The 22,048-nt window shown below is 42.0% G+C and overlaps 1 protein-coding gene across 1 annotated transcript in view; it reads right to left on the bottom strand.

Moving 5' to 3' along the window:
- The window catches only part of PSMD1 (proteasome 26S subunit, non-ATPase 1), a 77,182-nt gene that overhangs the window by 49,689 nt on the left and 5,445 nt on the right, over positions 1 to 22,048 (bottom strand). The window contains exons 6-16 of the mRNA XM_054166327.1: positions 21,256 to 21,399; positions 20,220 to 20,446; positions 18,749 to 18,809; positions 17,382 to 17,510; positions 15,376 to 15,464; positions 14,636 to 14,714; positions 13,757 to 13,930; positions 12,441 to 12,552; positions 11,588 to 11,784; positions 10,926 to 11,021; positions 10,119 to 10,183 (exon numbers count right to left, since the gene is read on the bottom strand). Coding sequence (XP_054022302.1) covers positions 10,119 to 10,183; positions 10,926 to 11,021; positions 11,588 to 11,784; positions 12,441 to 12,552; positions 13,757 to 13,930; positions 14,636 to 14,714; positions 15,376 to 15,464; positions 17,382 to 17,510; positions 18,749 to 18,809; positions 20,220 to 20,446; positions 21,256 to 21,399 — 1,373 coding nt within the window. The remainder of the gene's footprint in view (positions 1 to 10,118; positions 10,184 to 10,925; positions 11,022 to 11,587; positions 11,785 to 12,440; positions 12,553 to 13,756; positions 13,931 to 14,635; positions 14,715 to 15,375; positions 15,465 to 17,381; positions 17,511 to 18,748; positions 18,810 to 20,219; positions 20,447 to 21,255; positions 21,400 to 22,048) is intronic.

Here is a 22,048-nt window from a genome sequence, read left to right as displayed (position 1 = left end):
AGAGGAGACTCAGGGGTGACCTTATTGCTCTCTACAACTACCTGAAGGGAGGTTGTAGACAGGCACATGTTGGTCTCTTCTCCCAGGCAGCCAGTGCCAGAACAAGAGGACACAGTCTCAGGCTGCACCAGGGGAGGTTTAGGTTGGATGTTAGGAAGAAGTTCTATACAGAGAGAGTGATTGCCCATTGGAATGGGCTGCCCGGGGAGGTGGTGGAGTCACTGTCATTGGAGGTGTTCAGGAGTAGATTTGATGGGGTGCTTGGTGCCATGGTTTAGTCGTTTAGGTGGGTTGGATTGGTTGATAGGTTGGACACGATGATCTTGAAGGTCTCTTCCAACCTTGTCTGTCTATTCTATTCTAATGTTTTCAAAACTCTTCAGTGGCACACTAAAATGATGCAGAGCAAAGGGATTACGGGTTTATTTTTCATCTGCAGAACAGAAAGTACTACAGAAAACATGTCCTTCCAACATTTATTTATTTATATATTTAATTTAAACCACATGCAAGCTCGAAACAGAGCCTAACGTAACAACTGCCAGGCAGTTCCAGGAGAAAGTATTAAAAATACTTCCATGGTACTTACAGTAATCTGCCTCCTCCCTACTCCCCACCACCAGCTACTTCAGAATATGCTCCAACAGCTCTTACTTCTCTTTTGTTACTCAAATTTTGTTTAAGAAGAACCTGTAGTTAAATGCTAGAACTGATGGATTGCTACAGCTGTTAAAGATGTCTACATCTAAAAAGAATTTGAGAATCGAAAGCTTTAGTAAGACCTAGTTTAGTTTGAAACTCCAGGGGGAGGAGGGAGTAGGAACAGAAGAACACACACCCCCCAAAATCCAAAACTTTCAGGCACGTAGCTGAAAACATCCCAGACTGGTGTCACATTTAACCTAGACAGGCTCTCTAGAAGCAGGTAAAAGTGCAATCATATCTATGCAGAGAGTGATCACAGCAAAAAAAAAAACCCCACAATTAAAAGCATCATCCGCAGGGCGGGAAACAGCGTTCATGAGTAATAACACCAACACAGTTATTGAGGGACTATTTCCCAAGCAGCTACAGAGCAAGTAGCAATCCTCTTTGAAATCTCTTTTCCTACTTAAATCCATGCCAATGAAACAAAACCCATTTATGCAGCAGACAGCAATCATCTGCTTTGAGCAACAACTTGAATTTTCCCTTTTCAGCAGAAACATCACAGTTGGCTCACAGCGTCTGGAAAGAGCAAGAGATAACTTGGTTCTCTTCTGCCTGACCATGCTCTTGTACAATGGTTAGTCTGCAATGACATCAGAGGCAATTTTCCCTAAATGTCCCACAAAGAATGATTTCAAGGCCTCTTTGTAATCAGAGGTTAGACTCCACCAACAGGAAACAATCCTTGAAAAAGTCTCACCCAGCAAGTATGTATTTTGTCAAGCCAGCATCTAAATTTCTGTTTTAGTAGCCATAAATAGAAGCTCAACATGTTCCAGTTACTGAATTTAGTCAGCAACAATAAACCTCAATCAAAAGGACCAGTGACTAATCAAATATTCAGCCTCCTACAGAGAAAGAAAATTTCTCTGTAGACAGAAAAACGTCATCAAGAAAAAATGCACATTCCATTTACCATGCCAAGTGTAAAAAGAAATTGCTTGTCCACTGACCAAGCAAACAAGCTAAGTAGCCAGGTAGCAGCCTTTGAAAGCACAAGGAAAAAGGGAGAAGAAAGATGAAGAGAAGATGCATAACTGTGGAATAAAAAGACAACATAATGGACAATAGAGATTTTGTTTTAGCAACTGTATCTACAAGAACAGATCTGAACAAAGTCATGACCTTCATTAGCAAGGCATGATTGAAAACAAGAGTCACTGCAAGCTAATGTAAGGAAGCACAAGTTTGTTGTATGGTAACTAAGGATGGCACTGCAAGCAAGAGAGGAGACTTGGAACTAACTACATCTATGAGCATCTTTAAGTAGCACAACTATATAAAAGACATTTCTACATGTTGGCTGCGAAGTGAGAGCATTTTCACAGCTTCCAGCTTCCTCCACAAAGACAGCAGCCTAAATAATAATTGATGAAAGGACTGTAGTCACTTGCTAGCAGAACACAAGACCTTTTTACAGGAGAAAGGGATCCTGCAGTTCCCATTTAACTCAGAAAAACACATTCCTTTCTCTGGAGTGAAATGATCTCAGTTCTTTCAAAATTTGGTCCATGCCAAACCAACTACCTGGGCAGCTCTATAGCCTCTATTATACTACATAAAATAACAACTTACACAAGTTACCTAGTTTAACTTTCCTCATTATCACAAAAACACTTTTATCCAGCATATTTAATTGCTCTAGAGAAGTAATACAGACAAAAGTCAAGGCTGAGCTGCAGCATATAAGCACTATGGGAAGAAATGCAATTTAGAAGAACTGTGGACAAGCTTGGTTGCTTGTTTGGTTGTTGCTGAATTATTTAAAATACATTAGGAGGTATTTAGTCAATGTTCTGGCTGCCTATCTAATTAAAAATTACAACACTGACATGAGCATAAATATATCCACCTCAGCAGACTTGCAGAGAGGAAGATAATGGAGTTTGAAGCAAAACATCGTAACTCCCTCGTAACTCAAATACAGGGAATACCTGGGGGGGAGGAAACAAACAAAAGAACAAAACAACTCAGACAAAAGCAAGCAAAACCAAACAAAATTCCAACCATTAAGCCACCCTAAGAAACAGAGAAGGGAGAAATTCAGCTCATCTCAACTGTGGTGACATGAAACACATTTCATGAGGCCCATCCCAAACCACCTGATGTTCTACAAGCTTCCCGTTCACATTCTATCAGAAAACTTTGAGGTCATAAAAATTTATTCATCACTTATTTTGTATTCAACCAAGTGTAGAGCTCTTCCTAACCACAGCACAACTGGCCACACTTGTGTAAATTTTCAAATGCATCAAAATACAGTGAAAAAGACAGTGCTAAGCACAAGTCAAGGCACTGAGCTGAGAGACTGATGCTGTAAAGCTATTCTCCAACACATAAACGGCAAACTGATTTTTTATGGTACTTCATAGAAAACATAATTTTCCTACAACACTTTCTTCCTGTGGAAAAATCCACAGCACTGCAAGCTGGTATGAGAAAGCAAAAAGGCATTACATCCCTAAATCTTCTAGGCTGTCATATGCAACATCAGCCTTAAAAGGTAAAGCAATGCAAGTACAGTAAACCTGGTAAAGGCACATTAAAAACCTGGGATACTGGAGCCCAAAGAGGCAGGATGCTCGCCAAAGCTGTTCTGGCTCTTTGCCTTGCATGCCAGAGCCAGGAGTCCCAAAGCTCTGGACAGTTCTCAGAACTGACTTAGTATTACTATGAAGCATTACATTTCTTTCATCATATTGATAAAGATGCCTACATATAATTGCTAAGCACTCCTTTGTTTCACTTTCCCCTGTGGCTCTCTAAGTAACCATCAACACTGCAACAACAACAGCCAGGAGAGAAGTAACTTCCATATTTTTGCTTTGACATTTCACATCATGGTGCTGTCAGTGTCCATTCCCATGGGACACTGTTTTCCCCAGTTGCAAAGAAAGGTTTTTACCCTGCACATCAGAGGAGGAAGCTTTGTTTATTTTTAAATGGGAATCTAGTTTCAAAAGCAGGAAAGGTGGTTTGCTAAAATGTCCATTTTTATTTTTGCGAATTCATGGCAAACCCTATTTGTTTAATCATAGCTAAGATTTTTTTGCACCCAGGTACTGAGGTTCTTTCCAAACTCTAAAAGACATCATCGTGCTCTTAAAAGAGGGAGAGGGACTGCTTACAAAGGTGTGTGGTAATAGGACAAGGGGCAATGGCTTCAAACTAGAGAAGAGTAAATTTAGATTGGATGTTAGGAACAGGTTCTTTACTATGAGGGTGGTGGAACACTGGAACAGGCTGCCCAGGGAAGTGGCTGGGGCCCCATCCCTGGAGATATTCAAGGTAGAGCTCAACAGAGCTCTGGGCAGCCTGCTCTAGTTGAGGATGCCCCTGCTTTCTGCAGAGGGGGCTGGACCAGATGACGTTTGGAGGTTCCCTTCCAGCCGGGACCATTCTATGGTTCTATGATTGCAGTTTACAGTAGGAAGTGAAAACATTTGCTGAGATTTTCAAAAGCTTTCAAGTGCTATCAAGGCTCAGAGCCCTCTTTTCCAAAGTAAGTAAAACCTCATGCATACAATTAGTTTAGAACAAAGATCTTAAAAAACAGTAGGGAATGAATTAGTGCAAGATGTCACTGAGTTTGTTTGAAACAATTCCTGGTTTTGTGCAACCTGACTGTACAGCTCCAATTCTCATTAGAGGTTAGACTAGTTTTGGAGAAGCCCCCTGGCATCTCTGGCAATGCACTATGGTTTGCTCAGTGAAGACACCCAGATCTATTTCCTGTTTCAGACCTGTAGATAAAGACATTTTTAAATCCAAAAAGATTTTAAAGGGTAAGGATTTTTCCATTTACAATACAATTTCACGGAAGGGATCTTCATTCTTCTCCCACAGGAAGACTGAATGAAACAAAGATAAAATGAGTCACAGGGTAAGCAACCCTTTTAACCTTCCCTACACAAGAATTATCAAGGTATGTAACACTAAATTCTTCTTCTTCACAATTAATACACTGGTATAGATCATGTTAGAGTGACTTGCTAGCCTCATACTCAATTACCCAGATGATCTGCCATCTGCCTACTGGATAAGGGCAGGTTGTAGGAGCTAAAAAAAACAAACTGTCCCAGGTCTTCCTGGAACAAAATCAAAGTATCCAATCTATGTTTGCTTAAAAACAAATATACAGCATTAAAATACCAAAGGCTATGTAAACACAAAGAATACAAAAGCAGGAAACATTATTCCTGCTATTTCACTTGCATCACCTTAAAATGAGGAACTGAACACAAGCCACGCTGAGTTCTCTGTGTCCGGGTAGCCTACTTATCAGATGAGAATACATCTTCCTTTTAAGAATCCCCAAAGGATGCATTGTTCCCTTGCCTGCCCTTAGCCTCTTCCCACCAATATTGCACCAAAGCAGAAGCAGCATCCCACAACTTAAATCCTGCTTCCTCATGACTCTTACTTTCCTTGACTTAACTACTACTGAAAGAGCAGTAAGCCTTTCATGCTTTCAAGAACTGCTGCACGCCACATAGAAAGTCTTCTCCCAAGCAGATTTGCTATCTCTATAAAACATCTACTCCTTCATTTCATATATAAAGTGTTTAAATACATTGCAGCATTGTTCCATAACAATATGCTGTCTACAACCTGGTTGTAGCCAAGCGGGGGTTGGTCTCTTCTCCCAGGCAACCAGCACCAGAACAAGAGGACACAGTCTCAAGCTGCACCAGGGAAGGTTTAGGCTGGGTGTTAGGAAGAAGATCTTCACAGAAGGAGTGATTGGCCATTGGAGGTGGTGGAGTCACCATCACTGGAGGTGTTTAGGAAGAGACTTGATGGGGTGCTTGGTGCCATGGTTTAGTTGATTAGATTGAGTTGGATGATAGGTTGGACTCGATCTCAAAGGTCTCTTCCAACCTGGTTAATTCTATTCTATTATAAAAATAAAGCTGACTACATAAACCAATCCCATCTCATTCTGCAATATAAACAAAGGTCAAATCATAATCTAAAGTGCTAAAAATTAAGATAAAAATAATTCTTTCAATTTTAAAAAAGTAAACCAGTTTAAATTCATTGTGTTTTCCATCTCACTGTAACAGTCTTAACAACAAAAAAAAAGAAGAAAAATATTGACCAGAAATCACAAGCTCCTTAAATGCTGTTTTCCAACAGCCATGATAAATATTTTATAAACCACTTTAGAAGAAAGTAGGGCTAATATATAAACATCAATAACAAGGGAACTTTGTAATCTGTGGTCATTGGCATAGGTATCAGGACTGGGAGACTCTTAACAGTAGCCAAGTCAATACATCTCTTCTTACTGTTTCAGAATACAGTTTCTTGTACAGCCCTGCATCCACACTGCAGTCTCCAAACATCTCAAGCTTTATTCATGCCTGTGTACCATTAGAGCAGGTTGCTCAGAGCCCAGCCTGGCCTTTAATATCTATAGAGATGAAGCCTCAACTACCTCCCTGGGCAACCTGTTCCAGTGTTCCACCACCCTCATGGTGCAGAAGTTGTTCCTAATACTCAATCTAAAGCTACTCTTCCCTAAGTTTGAAACCATTGCTCCTCATCCTATCAGGCCAGGCATTTGCAAACAGTTATGTTTTATCACATTCTGTTCTATCACATTTTAGAATAGAGTAGAGTAGAGTAGAGCAGACCAGGTTGGAAGAGACCTTCAAGATCATCAAGTCCAACCCATCAACTAATCCAACCCACCTAATCAACTAAACCATGGCACCAAGCACCCCATCAAGTCTCCTCTTGAATACCTCCAATGATGGTGACTCCACCACCTCCCCAGGCAGCCCATTCCAATGGGCAATCACTCTCTCTGTATAGAACTTCTTCCTAACATCCAACCTAAACCTCCCCTGGCGCAGCCTGAGACTGTGTCCTCTTGTTCTGGTGCTGGCTGCCTGGGAGAAGAGACCAACCTCTGCCTGTCTACAACCTCCCTTCAGGTAGCTGTAGAGAGCAATAAGATCACCCCTGAGTCTCCTCTTCTCCAGGCTAAGCAACCCCAGCTCCCTCAGTCTCTCCTCACAGGGCTTGTGTTCCAAACTCCTCACTAACTTAGTTACAGTATCACAGTATAACCAAGGTTGGAAGAGACCCCAAGGATCATCAAGTCCAACCTGTCCCAACAGACCCCACAACTAGACCATGGCACCAAGTGCCACGTCCAATCTCCCCTTGAACACCTCCAGGGACGGCGACTCCACCACCTCCCCGGGGAGCCCATTCCAACGACGAACGACTCACTCAGTGAAGAACTTTTTCCTCACCTAGAGTCTAAACCTCCCCTGGCACAGCTTGAGACTGTGTCCCCTTGTTCTGGTGCTGGTTGCCTGGGAGAAGAGACCAACCCCTTCCTGTCTACAACCACCTTTCAGTTGCCCTTCTCTGGACACGTTCCAACAAGTCAACATCCTTCCTAAACTGAGGGGCCCAGAACTGGACACAGTACTCGAGGTGTGGCCTAACCAGTGCAGTGTACAGGGGCACAATGACCTCCCTGCTTCTGCTGGCCACACTGTTCCTGATGCAGGCCAGGATGCCCTGCATCAGGCCCTGCCCTGGCCCTCTTGGCTGCCTGGGTTCTCTTACTGTGCTGCTTTCATTAGCTCTAGCCACAAAAATGAAGCTGTGCTCTCAAATGTACACAGGTTGCATGTATGTGCTAGCAAGGAAGACTCAGAGAGGTAAACAAGGACAGAAATTCCTTACAGAATGTTCTGCTATGCAAACGTATTACCTAAAAATAGCTGCCTTTGTGACATTTATGACACTTTTAGTTCAAATCCAAGAAGAAGAACATTTATTCACAGATAGCTGTAACAAAAGGAGAAAACAAACTAGGTATCTAAGACACAAAGTAAATTTGTGGGCTCTAGCTGTGCCAGGAGCACTATCGTGTTCGCTGAACTTTTGGGGGTTCTAAGGAAATTACCATTCTCTGTGTAACCTCCACCCTTACATGGATTTTGTTATTCCTATAGGAGAAACAGACAGGAGAAGCACAAGACTCTGCATATTCCTACTGCTGCAGAGTACAACCCAGGAGGTGAACTTATACCCCTAGCACATTCAACCTTACAGCAATGGCATGAACTCCCCAAGAAAAATGTAGACCACATTAAACAAATTTACTCTTGTATTTCAATCCTGGCTTCACAGTTCCCTTCACATATGAAGGATTCAACATGAACTCTTCTCACAGGAGCTGCAGACAAGATTTTCTAAGACAAGATTAATTTCTAAGGCTTAGCTTGCTCAGCTTCCATCACAAAACACTTCATTCAAAAGCTCTTTATACCTAGCAGCTGACAGATCATTAACTTTTGCCATTATTCAATGCTGTATCAGTCACCTTTAAGACAAGCAAATCCAGTTCAACTTCAAGAAACAACCAGAAAAGAACAAGAAATGATGGCATTTTAATCATGAAATCTGAGCAACTCACTTTCTTTTTATGTCTCTGCATGCCTACAACATTGTGACGGGTCAGAGCACACAGTTTGTCCTAAACAGCAGTTTCAGCAAACAGGAAAGGAGAAGGTAAACCCAGCTTCTACATTCCTACAGTGATGGACAATGCTTCTTTCCAGGAACTGAAACATGGCTTTTGCTTTATAGTTAAAGACTAATGCAGGGGGTAACCTGTGGGGCCCTCCATTCCATCACTGCATGCAAATGCAGGCTTCAAGGCTTGACAAATCAAGGGCTTCCTCCAAAACTCTGTCTTAAAGCAAAGCAACTGCTCATGTACGCTGTGAAAGTTACCAAGTGAAAAGTGTTAGCATCTACAACAGCCTGACACAAGCCTTCTGCTTCCAGAAGCCAGTGATAATGAGCTATGAAGTCTTAGTCCTTTTCTACCAAGTAAGGTGTACACTGAAGTTCACAAGGAAATGCTCCTCCCAACAGTGCAGCAGGTTTTGGACTGTAGCCCTTCAGAAAGGAGGGGGAAGAGGCAGGATAAGATCTGAAACATGTCAGAGTGTGTAAAAGAGTAAAAAATTGTGCAATTCATTTCCTCATTGCTGGAGAGTACAGGCCCAAAACTATCTTGCTCCAACAAGATGCCAGCACATGGTAAATGGTTTAGCTTGAAGCCTTGAAAGCTTCTCATTTTGGTAGGAGATAAGAATGTCCAATTACGTTTTGCACTTGTTGAAAAGACAAATTACACTGAAATCAGAGATCACAAGTGCTTTGTCACAAGCTGTTTGGAAAGCAGATGCTTGGAACTATTGAAGGTCTGCATGGAATTTTCTTGCTGTACACAGAAGCAGAGAAGCCAGTTAAACAGACCCTTTGGTTTCAGGAGAGACACAGATTGCTAGGCAGCAAGGCAAGGTCTGTGCTCACGGAGAACAGAGCAGAAGCTCTTGGGAGACGCCTGCTGCCCACAGAAGGGATTGGCTCTGTTTGTAAGAACGAATTGCAGCCAAAGCATGGCTCAGTAACACAGAATGGAGCAGAGTCATTTCTAGTGTGAGGAATAACTTGGTTAATGACTAGCTGACTGGTCATATCAGTAACTTAGTATTTTTAACATTAGCTTTAAGCATCTCTTACCCTGCTTTTTAGGATACACTTCCAGGATGCTACTAACAAACTTGAGTTTTAAAACTTACAGCCTGGGACCCAAGTGTGCATCGACTCCTCTCACACACTCAAAAGGCTGTAGCTTGGCTCAGTGCTTGGATTACACAGATTATTGTATTGAGAAATGAAGGTGTAGTCCTTGGGGAGCCTTCTAATTCCCTAAACTAATAACAATTAAAAAAAACCCCAACCAAACAAACTCAAACATCTATTACCTAGGGAACTGCAGAGCACTACAGAATATCAGATTTCACTTCAGAAAACAAAAGAAAACATCCTGATTATGCTCTGGTAGGCTTACACTACCACAATTTAAGACCAGAGGCCTGCCAGAGTTTAACAATGGATGCCAAAAAAAAAAAAAGGCAAATACTATTTCAATGTCTTTTTTTCAGGTTATTTTTTCCAAAGTCACAACTATAGGAATATTTTAGATAGCAATTAGGCAGCCATATTTGTCTCAGTGTTTCTGCCTTTAGAAGGCCTGGCACAAACACTGTATACTTAATTTTTAATTAACTCTCAATCCTGTAAATATTAAGTTTTCATTCTATTTGCCAACTTCATCTACCTCTGTTCAGACAATTAAGCCCCAATTCCAGAAACCTACAGAGAGGCTCATTAAGCTTGTGATAAATGTTAAGGAAGGCTTCTGCTTCTTACAGGAAGTTTTATTCTCTCTCAGTTTTTTTAACTTTTCAACCCCCATTCAGCCAGCAATTAGGTCATTTTGAGAAAACAACAGCATACACATCTCCTGAAAATGTTAAGAGACATCAAATTGAAGGCAGTAGAAGTGACCAAGGAAGATGATGTACCTGAACAGAATGAAACCAAGTGACTCAACAGCTGCTCGCCTCACGTCATCATTCACATCGCTCACCTACAAAAGGGAAAAGAGGACATTCAGAATGTAGTTCATGCACTTGAGGACTCAGTAACACCTCAGGCCAGGTGTCAGGAACACAAACTAATCAAGAAGGCAGGACTATAGAGGGAAAAAGTTACAATCATGTTCAGCCTTAGCTGAAACAGCCTCACCCCTGTTCATACACTGTGCACTAAAGCCTACCAAAGAGCAGACAGAGCCTCACCTTATTTTCCCTCTCCATCATTACCTGGAGTATTCACTGCAAACCCATTACCAACAACTTTAGGATCATGTGTTGTTTTTTTCATAGGTTCCCTTTTTGTGACACCAGGTTGAATGTTCTCTTTCTGAAAGCCTACTTATTCTAATGTCAGAAAACCCTGTTATTTCCACTCACAGTATTAAGGAAAGCTTTCATCACTTCAAAATCTCCTACTCAGACTACACCGTTAACATTGTAGAACCAAAGCTTGTCAAACTGATGTGTTCTACTCTCCCAGCACAAATTTCTTGCTGTGTGCTCCTGTGCCCACAGTACTGTTTAGACTGTTCTTCACAGAAAGAGTGATTGGCCATTGGAATGGACTGCCCAGGGAGGTGGTGGAGTCACCATCACTGGAGGTGTTTAAGAAGAGACTGGATGGGGTGCTTGGTGCCATGGTTTAGTTGATTAGTGTTGGGTGACAGGTTGGACTCAATGATCTTGAAGGTCTTTTCCAACCTGGTTAATTCCATTCCATTCTAGTCTACTTACAGCCACATGCAGCAGGCGTCTGATGGCCTTGTTGTTCCCTGAGCCACAGTATGCCATAGCAACAGTGTACATGCCAGAACGACGGAGAATTGGATCCTGGAAGAGAAAGCATCAATATTTAACCTCCATCCAAATGGGGACTCAGTAATTCCAACCTTAAATCTGTTCCACTCTTGGGCCTGGAATATGCAAAAAGGTAGCCTTACTGCTTAACACTTTATTAGACAGGAGCAACAGGACAATTGTCAAAGCAGAGCTGTCAGTGCCCACTAAGGTGGACAGAAAGTTGCTGAGCCACAGACTGACAAAAAGAGTACCTGGCAGGTCTGTCATTCTGCTCCTTATTTACTATCTGCTACTGACCACTACTAGATCCATGAGAGTGGCTCCCAGCAAGCCTCATCTGTTTTAAACCATTACATCCTGTTCTGCTTCTTTTTGCTGCTCACATGACTATTAAGACTGAGTATGAAGCTAAACACGAAAGTATGCACAGTTCTTGTGGTTTTGATCAGAGTGAAGCAACCTGTGAAACTGCTCCACTTATGCAAGAACCTCCCTGGCTCAAAATGGCCAACCCACCACAGTGGAGATTTCACAAAAGGGCTGGAAGGTGGCTTCTGTATCAAAAGGGCCAGGGATTAAGCCACAGTCAAACTTACCTTATCTCTGCAGAGACTTTCTATGAGAGCATCTGCCTCCTCCATTCGCCCATACATGACCAGAGCAATTCCAACCGCAAGGCCTCGCAAAATTTTTTCATGCTGAGTTTCCTGTGCATAGCCAACCATGTCCTCAATAGCCTGGGCATTTTTAGATCCCAACATAACCAATCCCAGTGCCAGGCCAGCTGCCTCACCTGCGCAGCACAGGAAAAAAAAACCCAAACAAACAAACCAATCAAGCAAACTACATTCCCAAAAGCAGTAAATATGATATCTAGAGGATTACACAAGATCTAGGCCAACAGATGGCTTCTGGCCACCATCATGCCCAGCAAGCCCATTATTAATAGCCAAATGTGTTTGTAATGATAACCTACCAGCCACAACTTAGGGCTCTTCACTACCAATCTCAATTTTCTCTTCCTTGAGCCAAGAGCTGCTGAGATAATTTTCCTGTGAACCCCTGCCAGGGCAGCAGTATCCCCCCACAAGATTCTCCAAGCCTATCTATCAGCCAAAAAGGGCACATGACTCTGGAGATCAACCCCACTAAATACAAAGTGTATGACAAAGGAGAGAATAGAGCAAAATAAGGGACTGTTTAAAGACCTACTGTGCCTTATCAATACATGACATAGTGCCACAGACCACTCCTGCCTGGACCTCTGGGCATTACTTGCACATAAAAACCATGCTGATCAGGAAAAGGTCCGTAAATAAAATTCAGCTAAGGCAACCCAGGAGGGATCTGTAACACTAACAGAAAACCTGAGAAAACCCCCAAACACTAAAATACCCAGGTGTCTGATAAGGCCTCAGAGGATGTTTGCTTTGGAAGCAGAACATTTACCTGTCACTGCGTCATCCTGGTATAGATTTGTTTTCAGCAAATCGTACACGTCTTGACGTGCTGTCCCCATGGCAGCCAGACCCAAACCCAGGCTGCCACCATGTCTGACAATCTGGGAAAGCATATGCAAGTTTAGTCATTGAAAAACAGGGAACAACATGGCTTCAGATGAAGTAGACATCTTTCCATCAACATAAAGCTGCAAACTTTTGCTCAAAACCACCCAAAACGATCTCCTGACCTGTTAGTAATACCACTTACACCATCTCATGTAGTAACTGATGAAAGAGGTAGAAAGCAGAATAGAAATGGCAGTTCAAAATCCCATAACCAATGAGTTATCAGAAGCTTTACACACAGGACAAGTGATTTTCACAGGATCACAGGATGTTAGGGCCTGGAAGGGGCCTCAGGAGATCATCAAGTCCAGAGCCCCTGCCAGAGCAGGACTATAGAATCTAGAGCAGGTTGCACAGGAATGCATCCAGATGGGTCTTGAAAGTCTCCAGAGAAGGAGACTTCACAACCACTCTGGGGAGCCTGTTCCAGTGCTCTGTGACCCTCACAGTGAAGAAGTTCCTCCTCATGTTGAGGTGGAACCTCCTGTGCTGTAGTTCGTATTCTAGTATCTGTAAGATCTTTTTTTCCCAGCTGGGTGATTTATTTCAAAGCATAAATCTGTGCTTTGTGTAAAAGATGCTGTCCAGTTATAGCTTTTGAATAGATAGGTCAATTAGCACTCAGCTGAACAGTCTATATCCTCTTTTGTTTTAACAAGAGATACAGGAAAGGCAGTACATTTGCAGTAAGACAAGTGGGATCTGAACAGAATTTTAAAAGTAGTCTGCAATTCTCCAAGGAGAAGGGAGTATGCTGGGAAAATACTAACTTAACAAGAGAATTTCATAGAGGTCCTCAAACAGTAAGCAGTGAAGTAAAACACTTCTTACTGTAAAAGATGCACTAAACCTACAGGGCATCAGAAGCATCTTGTGGCTTATTCCTTTGACAGCTAAGCCGTAAGCAACAGCAGTGCTTGAACACTGCAGGTGCAGAAAACAAAACAAAGCAGACAGACAAGCAGTAAGAAAGATGAAGCTAGATTCACTGCCAAATATGTAAGAATTTCCTAAAATCTTACCCAAGTCTTGAGCAATAGGTTGTTACAACCAAATTTTATAGTTAAGGCCCACAGGAGGTGTTAAGTATCACACTGCTGCCATGGTCGTACCTCCAAACCCCAGTTCTAAACCAGCTATCACCCTTCTGCATATTCCCAGCAAAACAAAAGGTTCCTTACTGAACCCAGTACATACATCATTACTGGCATTCTTCAGCTGATTCAGCAAATAATCAATGATGTCTCCACCATGGTTAGCATGAATGAGACCCAAGGCATAGAGACCTCCACCCTCCTGGTAGGCTGACCCTGGGGAAGTGTCCTTGGGTAGGTATGTTGCCATTAGCTGTAGCGCTTCTTTCTCATGACCCTGTATGTCCATCAGGAAGGAAAGACAATGGGAAGTTAAAGGTGAAAAAGAACACAACAGTGAATGCAAACACTTTAAACAAGTCAGAAGAAAACATGTTATAGCCATTACTTTCTCAAAAAAAAAAAAAAAAGATTCAGTGCTGTAAAATCAGCAAAGACTCTCTCTGTATGGGGTTGTTATTAACCACATGAGTATCAAACAATCACTTGGTCACTAATCTAAATCAGGACAAATACGGCCTGAAGCTACACCAGATTCATTCACTAGAACACCTTAATGAGGGTTGAGGCACATAGAACAATTACAAAGACTTCCTGCTATTTCAAAACATCTTTAAATACACCCTCCCCGTGAATAAATCTGAAGAAAATGACCACTGCCAAGGTCGCCATCCAAACTCACAGTCTCAAAACCACTTAAGAAATACATACCTCTAATTTTAGAGCTACCAACTACTGGGTCTATTCAGCTCAAACAGGAAGAGAAGAGCTAGAAAGGAGACTCTCTCCTTGAGTTATGTTACCCTAACACATTTTGGATGATCAGCAAAACGTCCTGTGAAGTACATCGGCTATCAGATGAGGTGGCCTTGATAAAAGGCACAGCTTTCCTTTAGAGCAAAGACAAATCTCTATTTCAACGTGTTCAGTATTCCCAAGTCAAGCATTTGTATAGCATTCATTTCCCTCTATTCAATGTTACCTTGTGTATAACACCCAAACTGGCAGTAGCAGTAAACTTAGCCCAGTTAGTGGCCCGGGCCAGCCACTCCAAATTGTCTCTGAAAGACAAAAAGAGAAAGGTTGTACAAAATTTTTCATATAGTTTCTAATACTGCAAGCAGAGTTTCACAGCATCAAAGGCAGCTTTCAAAACAGAAAGCAGTTCCAGAAGGCAAGAGAGCTAACCCCATTTACACTTTTTATCTGTCTCCCCTTCATCAGCCTTGATTTTTGGCTGGTTGTAGTCCATTTACTAGGTACTGGTGATCTCAATGAAAGATGGAGAACAAGCACTCAGTATGCAGCCCATCAGCTCTCTGGAAGCAACTCTATCCAAATTTCTGGAGTTTTCCTCAAGTCCCTGGAATGGTCAGCCCTGACATTTCCCTTCCAAGAGTTATCCAGCACTGTCACACTCTACCAAGAAGGATAAATCATCTCAGAAATTCTCCAACTAGTAAGCAAAGAGAACAGAAATTCTCTGCCTCCACCCTCCAAACTGTGGTTAGCAGTCAAAGCCAGTTTGTGAGGACAGAAAACAGGAAACAACTCCAGCCACTTCCCTTGGGCTCCACATTAGTTTTCAAATGCTTTGTTTGTTCTTCTCTAAGCCCATCAGAGTTCTGCACCCACCCTTTCAGAACTATCAAGCTAAGTAGGGGAACAATGTGGTTCAAAGACCTCTAAATGACAGTAGAGCTTCCCTTGCCACAGATTTACCTGAGGAACTGGTCACTGGTTGTACCACAATGCATAAAGGAGTTTGCTATAACCGTTGCGGTGTGACACACAGAATTCCGCACTGCATCCTGTAGGAACAGAAGCAACCAGTACCACCAGTCAGCAAAAAACATGCCCTAGGTCCCTTAATGTGCTTGCCAGCACACTACAAAATGGGTTCTAATTATGCTCAATTTAACTGGCAATTTCCCTTTAATCAAAGTTAATAGATTGTTAATACATTCTAATGTATCCTGGATCCATCCTCCAAGTACAAACCAATCCTTTCTATGAGTGATTGCTTCAACTGCAGCTTATCTGAAAATGCCTGGCTCATGGCTCCCAGAACTGAGCCCTGCAGAGTGTGTCCAGCTGACATTTTCAAACCATCCCTGGAACACTATGCAGGATCAATCCCAAGCACTTAACCACAGATGGAAAATATTTTCCAACACATTTGAAGTGCCTCCTGAAATAGATGAAGCCATTGACAAGCATCTTCTACCATTTTTGCTGATGAAGTGTATCTCATTTCACATACATAAAAATTCTCCTATGGTTTCTAATACTCATTTAGCTTAACAGAGTCTAATTTACTTGTAAGTTTTCATTTGCTCACCCTTGATCCAAAATAAACCCAGTTACTCAATTCACTAGCACTACCTACATGACAACATCTAACTGGTTTTTTTCTTCAGTGTGGAAATGTTAAGTCTCTGAGCACATAGAAGGTCCTGAAGGGAGATTGTAGCCAAGTGGGGGTTGGTCTCTTCTCCCAGGCAACCAGCATCAGAACAAGAGGACACAGTCTCAAGCTGCACCAGGGGAGGCTTAGGCTTGATGTGAGGAAGAAGTTCTTCACAGAAGGAGTGATTGGCCATGAGCTGCCCAGGGACGGGGTAGAGTCACCATCACTGGAGGTATCACAGTATCACAGTATAATCAAGGTTGGAAGAGACCCCAAGGATCATCAAGTCCAACCTGTCTCGACAGGCCTCATGACTAGACCATGGCACCAAGTGCCACGTCCAGTCTCCTCTTGAACACCTCCAGGGACAGTGACTCCACCACCTCCCTGGGCAGCACATTTCAATGACAAACGACTCGCTCAGTGAAGAACTTTCTCCTCACCTCGAGTCTAAAGCTCCCCTGGCGCAGCTTGAGACTGTGTCCCCTTGTTCTGGTGCTGGCTGCCTGGGAGAAGAGACCAACCCCCTCCTGTCTACAATCACCTTTCAGGTAGTTGTAGAGGGCAATGACGTCACCCCGATCCTTCTCTTCTCCAGCCTAAACAATCCCAGCTCCCTCAGCCTCTCCTCATAGGGCTTATGCTCAAGGCCTCTCACCAGCCTTGTTGCCCTTCTCTGGACATGTTCAAGGTGTTTAAGAAGAGACTGGATGGGGTGCTTGGTGCCATGGTTTAGTTGATGAGATAGTGTTGGGTGATAGGTTGGACTCGATGATCTCAAAGGTCTTTTCCAACCTGGTGAATTCTATTCTATTCTTTAGCCAAGCTGAAGGTCTGATCTCACATAAAACCTCAATCAAGACACCAACATACTGTAACCTACAGTCCTGGCTGACTGCCTCCCTCCCCATCCTGCAGCATTTGCAATTGCTCAGTCATGGTGCTGGAGGGTGAGTTTGTCTATCTTATTGATCAGTTGGAAAACAAATTTACAACAACAACAGAAAATATTAGTTTCTACAACCAATCAGGAAAAAACCCAAAACCCAACACAAGAACAGCAGCCTGGCTGTGAGTTGAGAAAAACCTATTTATACAGCCTTCTCGGGGTGCAATCAACTCTTCTTCAGGTTCACAACTTCAAGTTTTAGATGTTAATCTGTCGTGACTAATACAGAGATTTGAGTCCTCAAAACCCAGGAAGGCCATGCCACAACATAAAATGATCTTGTTAAATAACAGCAACGTGGTCAAAACAAAACAAACACAGGATTAATCAGATGAATCCGAGACAATCATACCTAATGAAGCCTCTTACCTTTGTGTTTTTGAGGATCATGAGGTCTGTGTTGTTGTTTCGTATTAAAAACTGTAGATGTAACTCAATGGCCATTTCCCCACTTAAAATTTTAATCATTTTTGAGATCTGGTCCTTAGGCTCTGGGTTCTTCACATACAAGCAAAAAGAAAGAATAAAGTGAGAAATCAGTTACAGCTCTCATAATAGAGAAGGAAGCCACTCTGGTACATTCCCATCAACACTGTATACAATCTATTCGAGTTTTAGGACTAAAAGGACATTGTTTCTGCCCTTGCCACACAAGTTCAAACCTCCCAGAAAATCAAGTGTGCATAACAGTGAAAAGAAATGTATTTTTTTCACTGAAAACAAAAAGATATTCTGCAGGCTGCTCTTTGACCTTACAGATACCATCAGTCTCCTACAAGATGCAACCACTTTTGCCTGTGAACCTGTATTTTTGTGGAAGTTTTAATGGAGAGGACTAGAAAGCCACAGCACTTTGCATGGCCCTACTGAGCTGCAGCATCATTCTTGTGAGCTACAGGCTTTGTTTCCACCAATACTTAATAAAACTAGGAATCTCCAATACATTCATCTCCCACCACTCTTTGAGAAAGCCTCCTTCTTCCTCATGATAGAACAGTTTCCATGGATTAAGTTCCAACTGACGTCTCTTCTGTGCAGGATGAAATGTACACTGCAGCTCTTTACACTAACATTGGCCTTAAACTCATTGGCCTCAAAGGCCCTTAAACTAATCCACTGTCACCAAGGCACCCATCTCCTCAGCATTAGAAGCATCAGAATTGCATTAGCAATTCTACATGCTGAAGTGTCATTGTATGTGTATGTTAGAAATGAACTCACTTCCTCCAATACTTTGGAAAAGAAAACAAACAAACATTCCAACCAGCTGGCCCAGCAACACAGCCACCACCCTAGGCAGATGCAACACCTTCCTCCTTCACGGAAAAGAAACTGTTACATCAGCATCCCCTCCTGCCCTTCCTACAGAACTACAGCCAGATTTCACAAGAAGTTAAAAACACATTAAAGCTCATTCATTAGCTAAGGTTCATTCAGCAGCAGTCAAATTTCAAGACCTTTCTTCTGGGACTGAGTTGGTAACTTCAATATCAACAAAGAACCACTCCACTCCCTTTTTCAGGGCTCAGTAATTCCCACCACCTTTCAGTATCTGAACTGCTGGACTTTCAGTCTGTCTGATATTTGGTCCTCAGAGATCATCTGACACCTTGTCTCCCAGCAAGACAGAAGTGGAATTCCAGTCTTTACTTGACAAACCAGTTTAGGAACCCCAGAGATTCAAAGCCAATACAGAAGAAAAACCAAGCAAGGTGTATTTTGGAAATGGCACTCACAATTTCTGCAGACTTCCCTGGACAAGTGCTTCCTGGTTTCTCTTCTGCTTCCATAGCATCACTGAAATAAAATAATAATGCAAAATGCAACCCAGTTCATCACTTATAACTTATCATGCATTGTAATCATGGATGAACAGTCCAGAACGAGTAGCTTGAGCCTTGGATGTGCTGACTGGAAACAGGAATTTTGCTTCTCAGCAGTGACTTTCAGGTCATCAGTCCCTGTCCTGACAAACTCCTCCCAATTGCATTTTCAATAAATATGAAGAAAAGGACCAGAAACCCCCACCCTCTTATTTTATCTATAGAGACAATGAAAATAGAGATCCTTGTAGGGAATAAACAGGAAGAAGCAGGTGAGAAAATAAGGTCAAACAAGGCAGCAAGGATAATTACATCCTCACCTGGATGCCTTGACCTCATTGCTATTAGGATGGATGCTAGAGTGTTGAAATGCAAATGAAACACACTAAGCTGTTGTTAGCCTCTTGTCCTAATGATTCACAGACTGAAAAATAAATTACTCTGTGCCTTTCCTTTTATTTCACTGGAAAAGAAAAGAGGAGAATGCTTGCCTTCCCCTTATCACTGATTCAAAAGCATTTAGACCTAGTTTCTCACAGCTGCTTAACTCCTTATATTTAACCAGACTTGATCCAGGCAGCCTTCTCCATCTTGTGGTCCAGAGATCACATTGTGTACAGACATGACAGCTCTGGTAATTAAAGAACAGATGGAGAATAACTTTCTTCCATGCTGCTCCCAAGCTGGCAGAAACTTCAGCACTGATCGGCCAATCCTCTAAAAACAGAGGTTTAAACTGAAACTATCTACATCAATTATCTGTAAGCCATCAAAAGAAGAAATAAAGAAGATGAAATGGTGAACACTAACATTGGGTTCCTTAGCTGCAGGAAGTAGCTGTTAAGATTCAGTGATGCTGACCACTGAAAAAGTTCTAAATATCAGGACTTCTACAAAATTCAGACTAGATTTGAACCAGACCTTTTTAACTGCAAGTACAAAAGGGTCTATAATCACAGTATCACATGAACTCACTCTTCCCAGAAGCAGGTAGTAGATCACAAGCTACAAACCAAACTTGCACACAGCTGTGAGGAGCTTTTTGCTTAATTCTCCCCTTCTTCAGCTTTACAAGTTGCTGCAAAGGCCACACATCATCAGAGTTCCTGAGCAACTATGGTTTAATGAACTGCTGCTTGTTAGCTAAGCCACAGTAACTGCACCAGGCCTACCTCAACTGCAAAGAAAATGCATTCTTTCAAAATCAGTGGACTGTGGTAAGACACAATTTTGCCCTCAGCAAATATCATGTCTTGTTCATTTCCACGACTTCAATGAAGGGGAGGAACTGCACTGCTTGTAATGAGCATCTATACACAGAACAGGAAGCTCCATCAGAGACAGACTGTAACCCAGCAGTTACTCCTCAAGCCAAACTGCCCACCTGTCTTTCTCCGATCCAGGGACGGTGCCGGTGTTGGTGGACCCAGGCACAGAGGCAATAGGAGTGCCAACCGTGCGGAGATTCTGGATCACGGAAGACAAGAACTGCTGACTGGCACTTTCGTACAGATCAAAGCAAATTTGGTAGGCCATGAGAAGGTTATCTTCCTTCACCAGTTTCTCCAAGATGTCGCTCACAGCCTGTGGGTCATCCAGGAATATCAGGCACTGAGCAGGAGGAAAAGAACAGAAGAAAGAAATGAATCAATCAGAAGCCAACACTGTAGACTTCAGGATGCAAAAGCAGCACTACCCACGGCCATACTCCAACCTCCCCAGTCCTTCATCTGATGTTTCCATGGAACATCTCTTCAATGAAAGAAAATTCTCTCTCTCATAGGAGATAACAGAAATCTTTGAAAAGTATTCAGTCAGTTTAAAACCAAGATCAAACATTACAAATTCGAGACACACCATTCAAGCCCTCTTATTTCTGCACTGTTACCTTCGGAAACTGACAAGGTTATCCTAGTAATCACAGATATTTCAAAAGCACATTAAAGAAGCATCAGTCACCCTGTAGGGATATCTCAGCTACAACAGAGCAGGTATAACACTTCTGAGTCACACATGACTTGGCATACCAAGACTAGCAAAGGCCTAAGAACATCTGAGTAACTTCATAACTGGCTGTCTAAACACTTTCAGACAACAGCTTACCAAAAAACAAAGCACTGTAAATATTCTTCGGAGGAACCTATTATCTGATGCTCCTTACAGAGGCTTATTCTGTCAGAGTTATGTCCACAAACTGCCTTTGAACATGTTTCTTTCTCTATGAACTGACCATATGTGTAATATTTGCATCTCTTTTTCAAGCTGATCTCACTTTAATATACAAGTGAAGCATGAAGCCAGGAGAAGGCATTTCACTTAACTGAATAAAAAATACCAGAGATCAGGGTGTTGTCAAGTCAAATACATCTAAAGAAATGTAACTTTTGATTGATCTTTAAACACCATTCTGAGAAGTGTACCTGGCACACATTGATGAAGTCTGGTTTCTCCAGGTTCATGTAGATTTTAACTAGCACTCTCAAGACTTTATTACGGAACTGTTTGTTCTGCATCAAAGACATACAGAGCTTCAAGCTGTAGGCCAGCATCCCAGGAACATCATTCTGAAATAAAATTCAGGGGTATCAAGTGTGGGTTTAGAGTAACAAACAGGATCTCAAAATGAAAATAAAGCTCTCTCCTTTCTATTTAAAAAAAAGCAGAGCAAAAGACAGGCACATAAGAAGCTTCAGCTTCCTTCCCCATTTTTGGCAAAGCTTATATGCAGGTGTACTGAATTTAAAGGGAAAAAAAAATGTAGAGGACCAACACTTAATTGAATAGTTAAAATATATTGAAGTTCAACACCTATTTTCCCTTCTTCACTTTTCTTGTTTGAATAATGATTCGCAAATGCACTGAAATTCACTTCACTAACATAAACTGTCAGCAAAACAAACCACGCACCCAGAAAAAGATTCCAAACACATATATTTCTTGCTAGAGAGTGAGAAACAGATTTAGTTACTGGAATTCAGAAAAATAATGAGTGATTCATAATGGGCAATTAAGGTAGTAAATGCATAAGACAGCAAACAGAACAAAGAAAGCAAGATGAATGCCTTGTGATTATCATTGCCATATACAGAAGTGGGAGACATCCCAAAATATGGGAAAGATGTAAACTGAAAAGTGGTAAAATTGAAAGGATTTTAACCATGTGTCTGGCACATGACAGAAATACTGAAGCACAACCACTGCAAATGACTAGAG

This window comes from Dryobates pubescens, chromosome 13 (genome assembly GCF_014839835.1).
Source record: "Dryobates pubescens isolate bDryPub1 chromosome 13, bDryPub1.pri, whole genome shotgun sequence".
Lineage (NCBI taxonomy): Eukaryota > Metazoa > Chordata > Aves > Piciformes > Picidae > Dryobates > Dryobates pubescens.
This window is presented reverse-complemented; position numbering and strand designations above follow the sequence as displayed.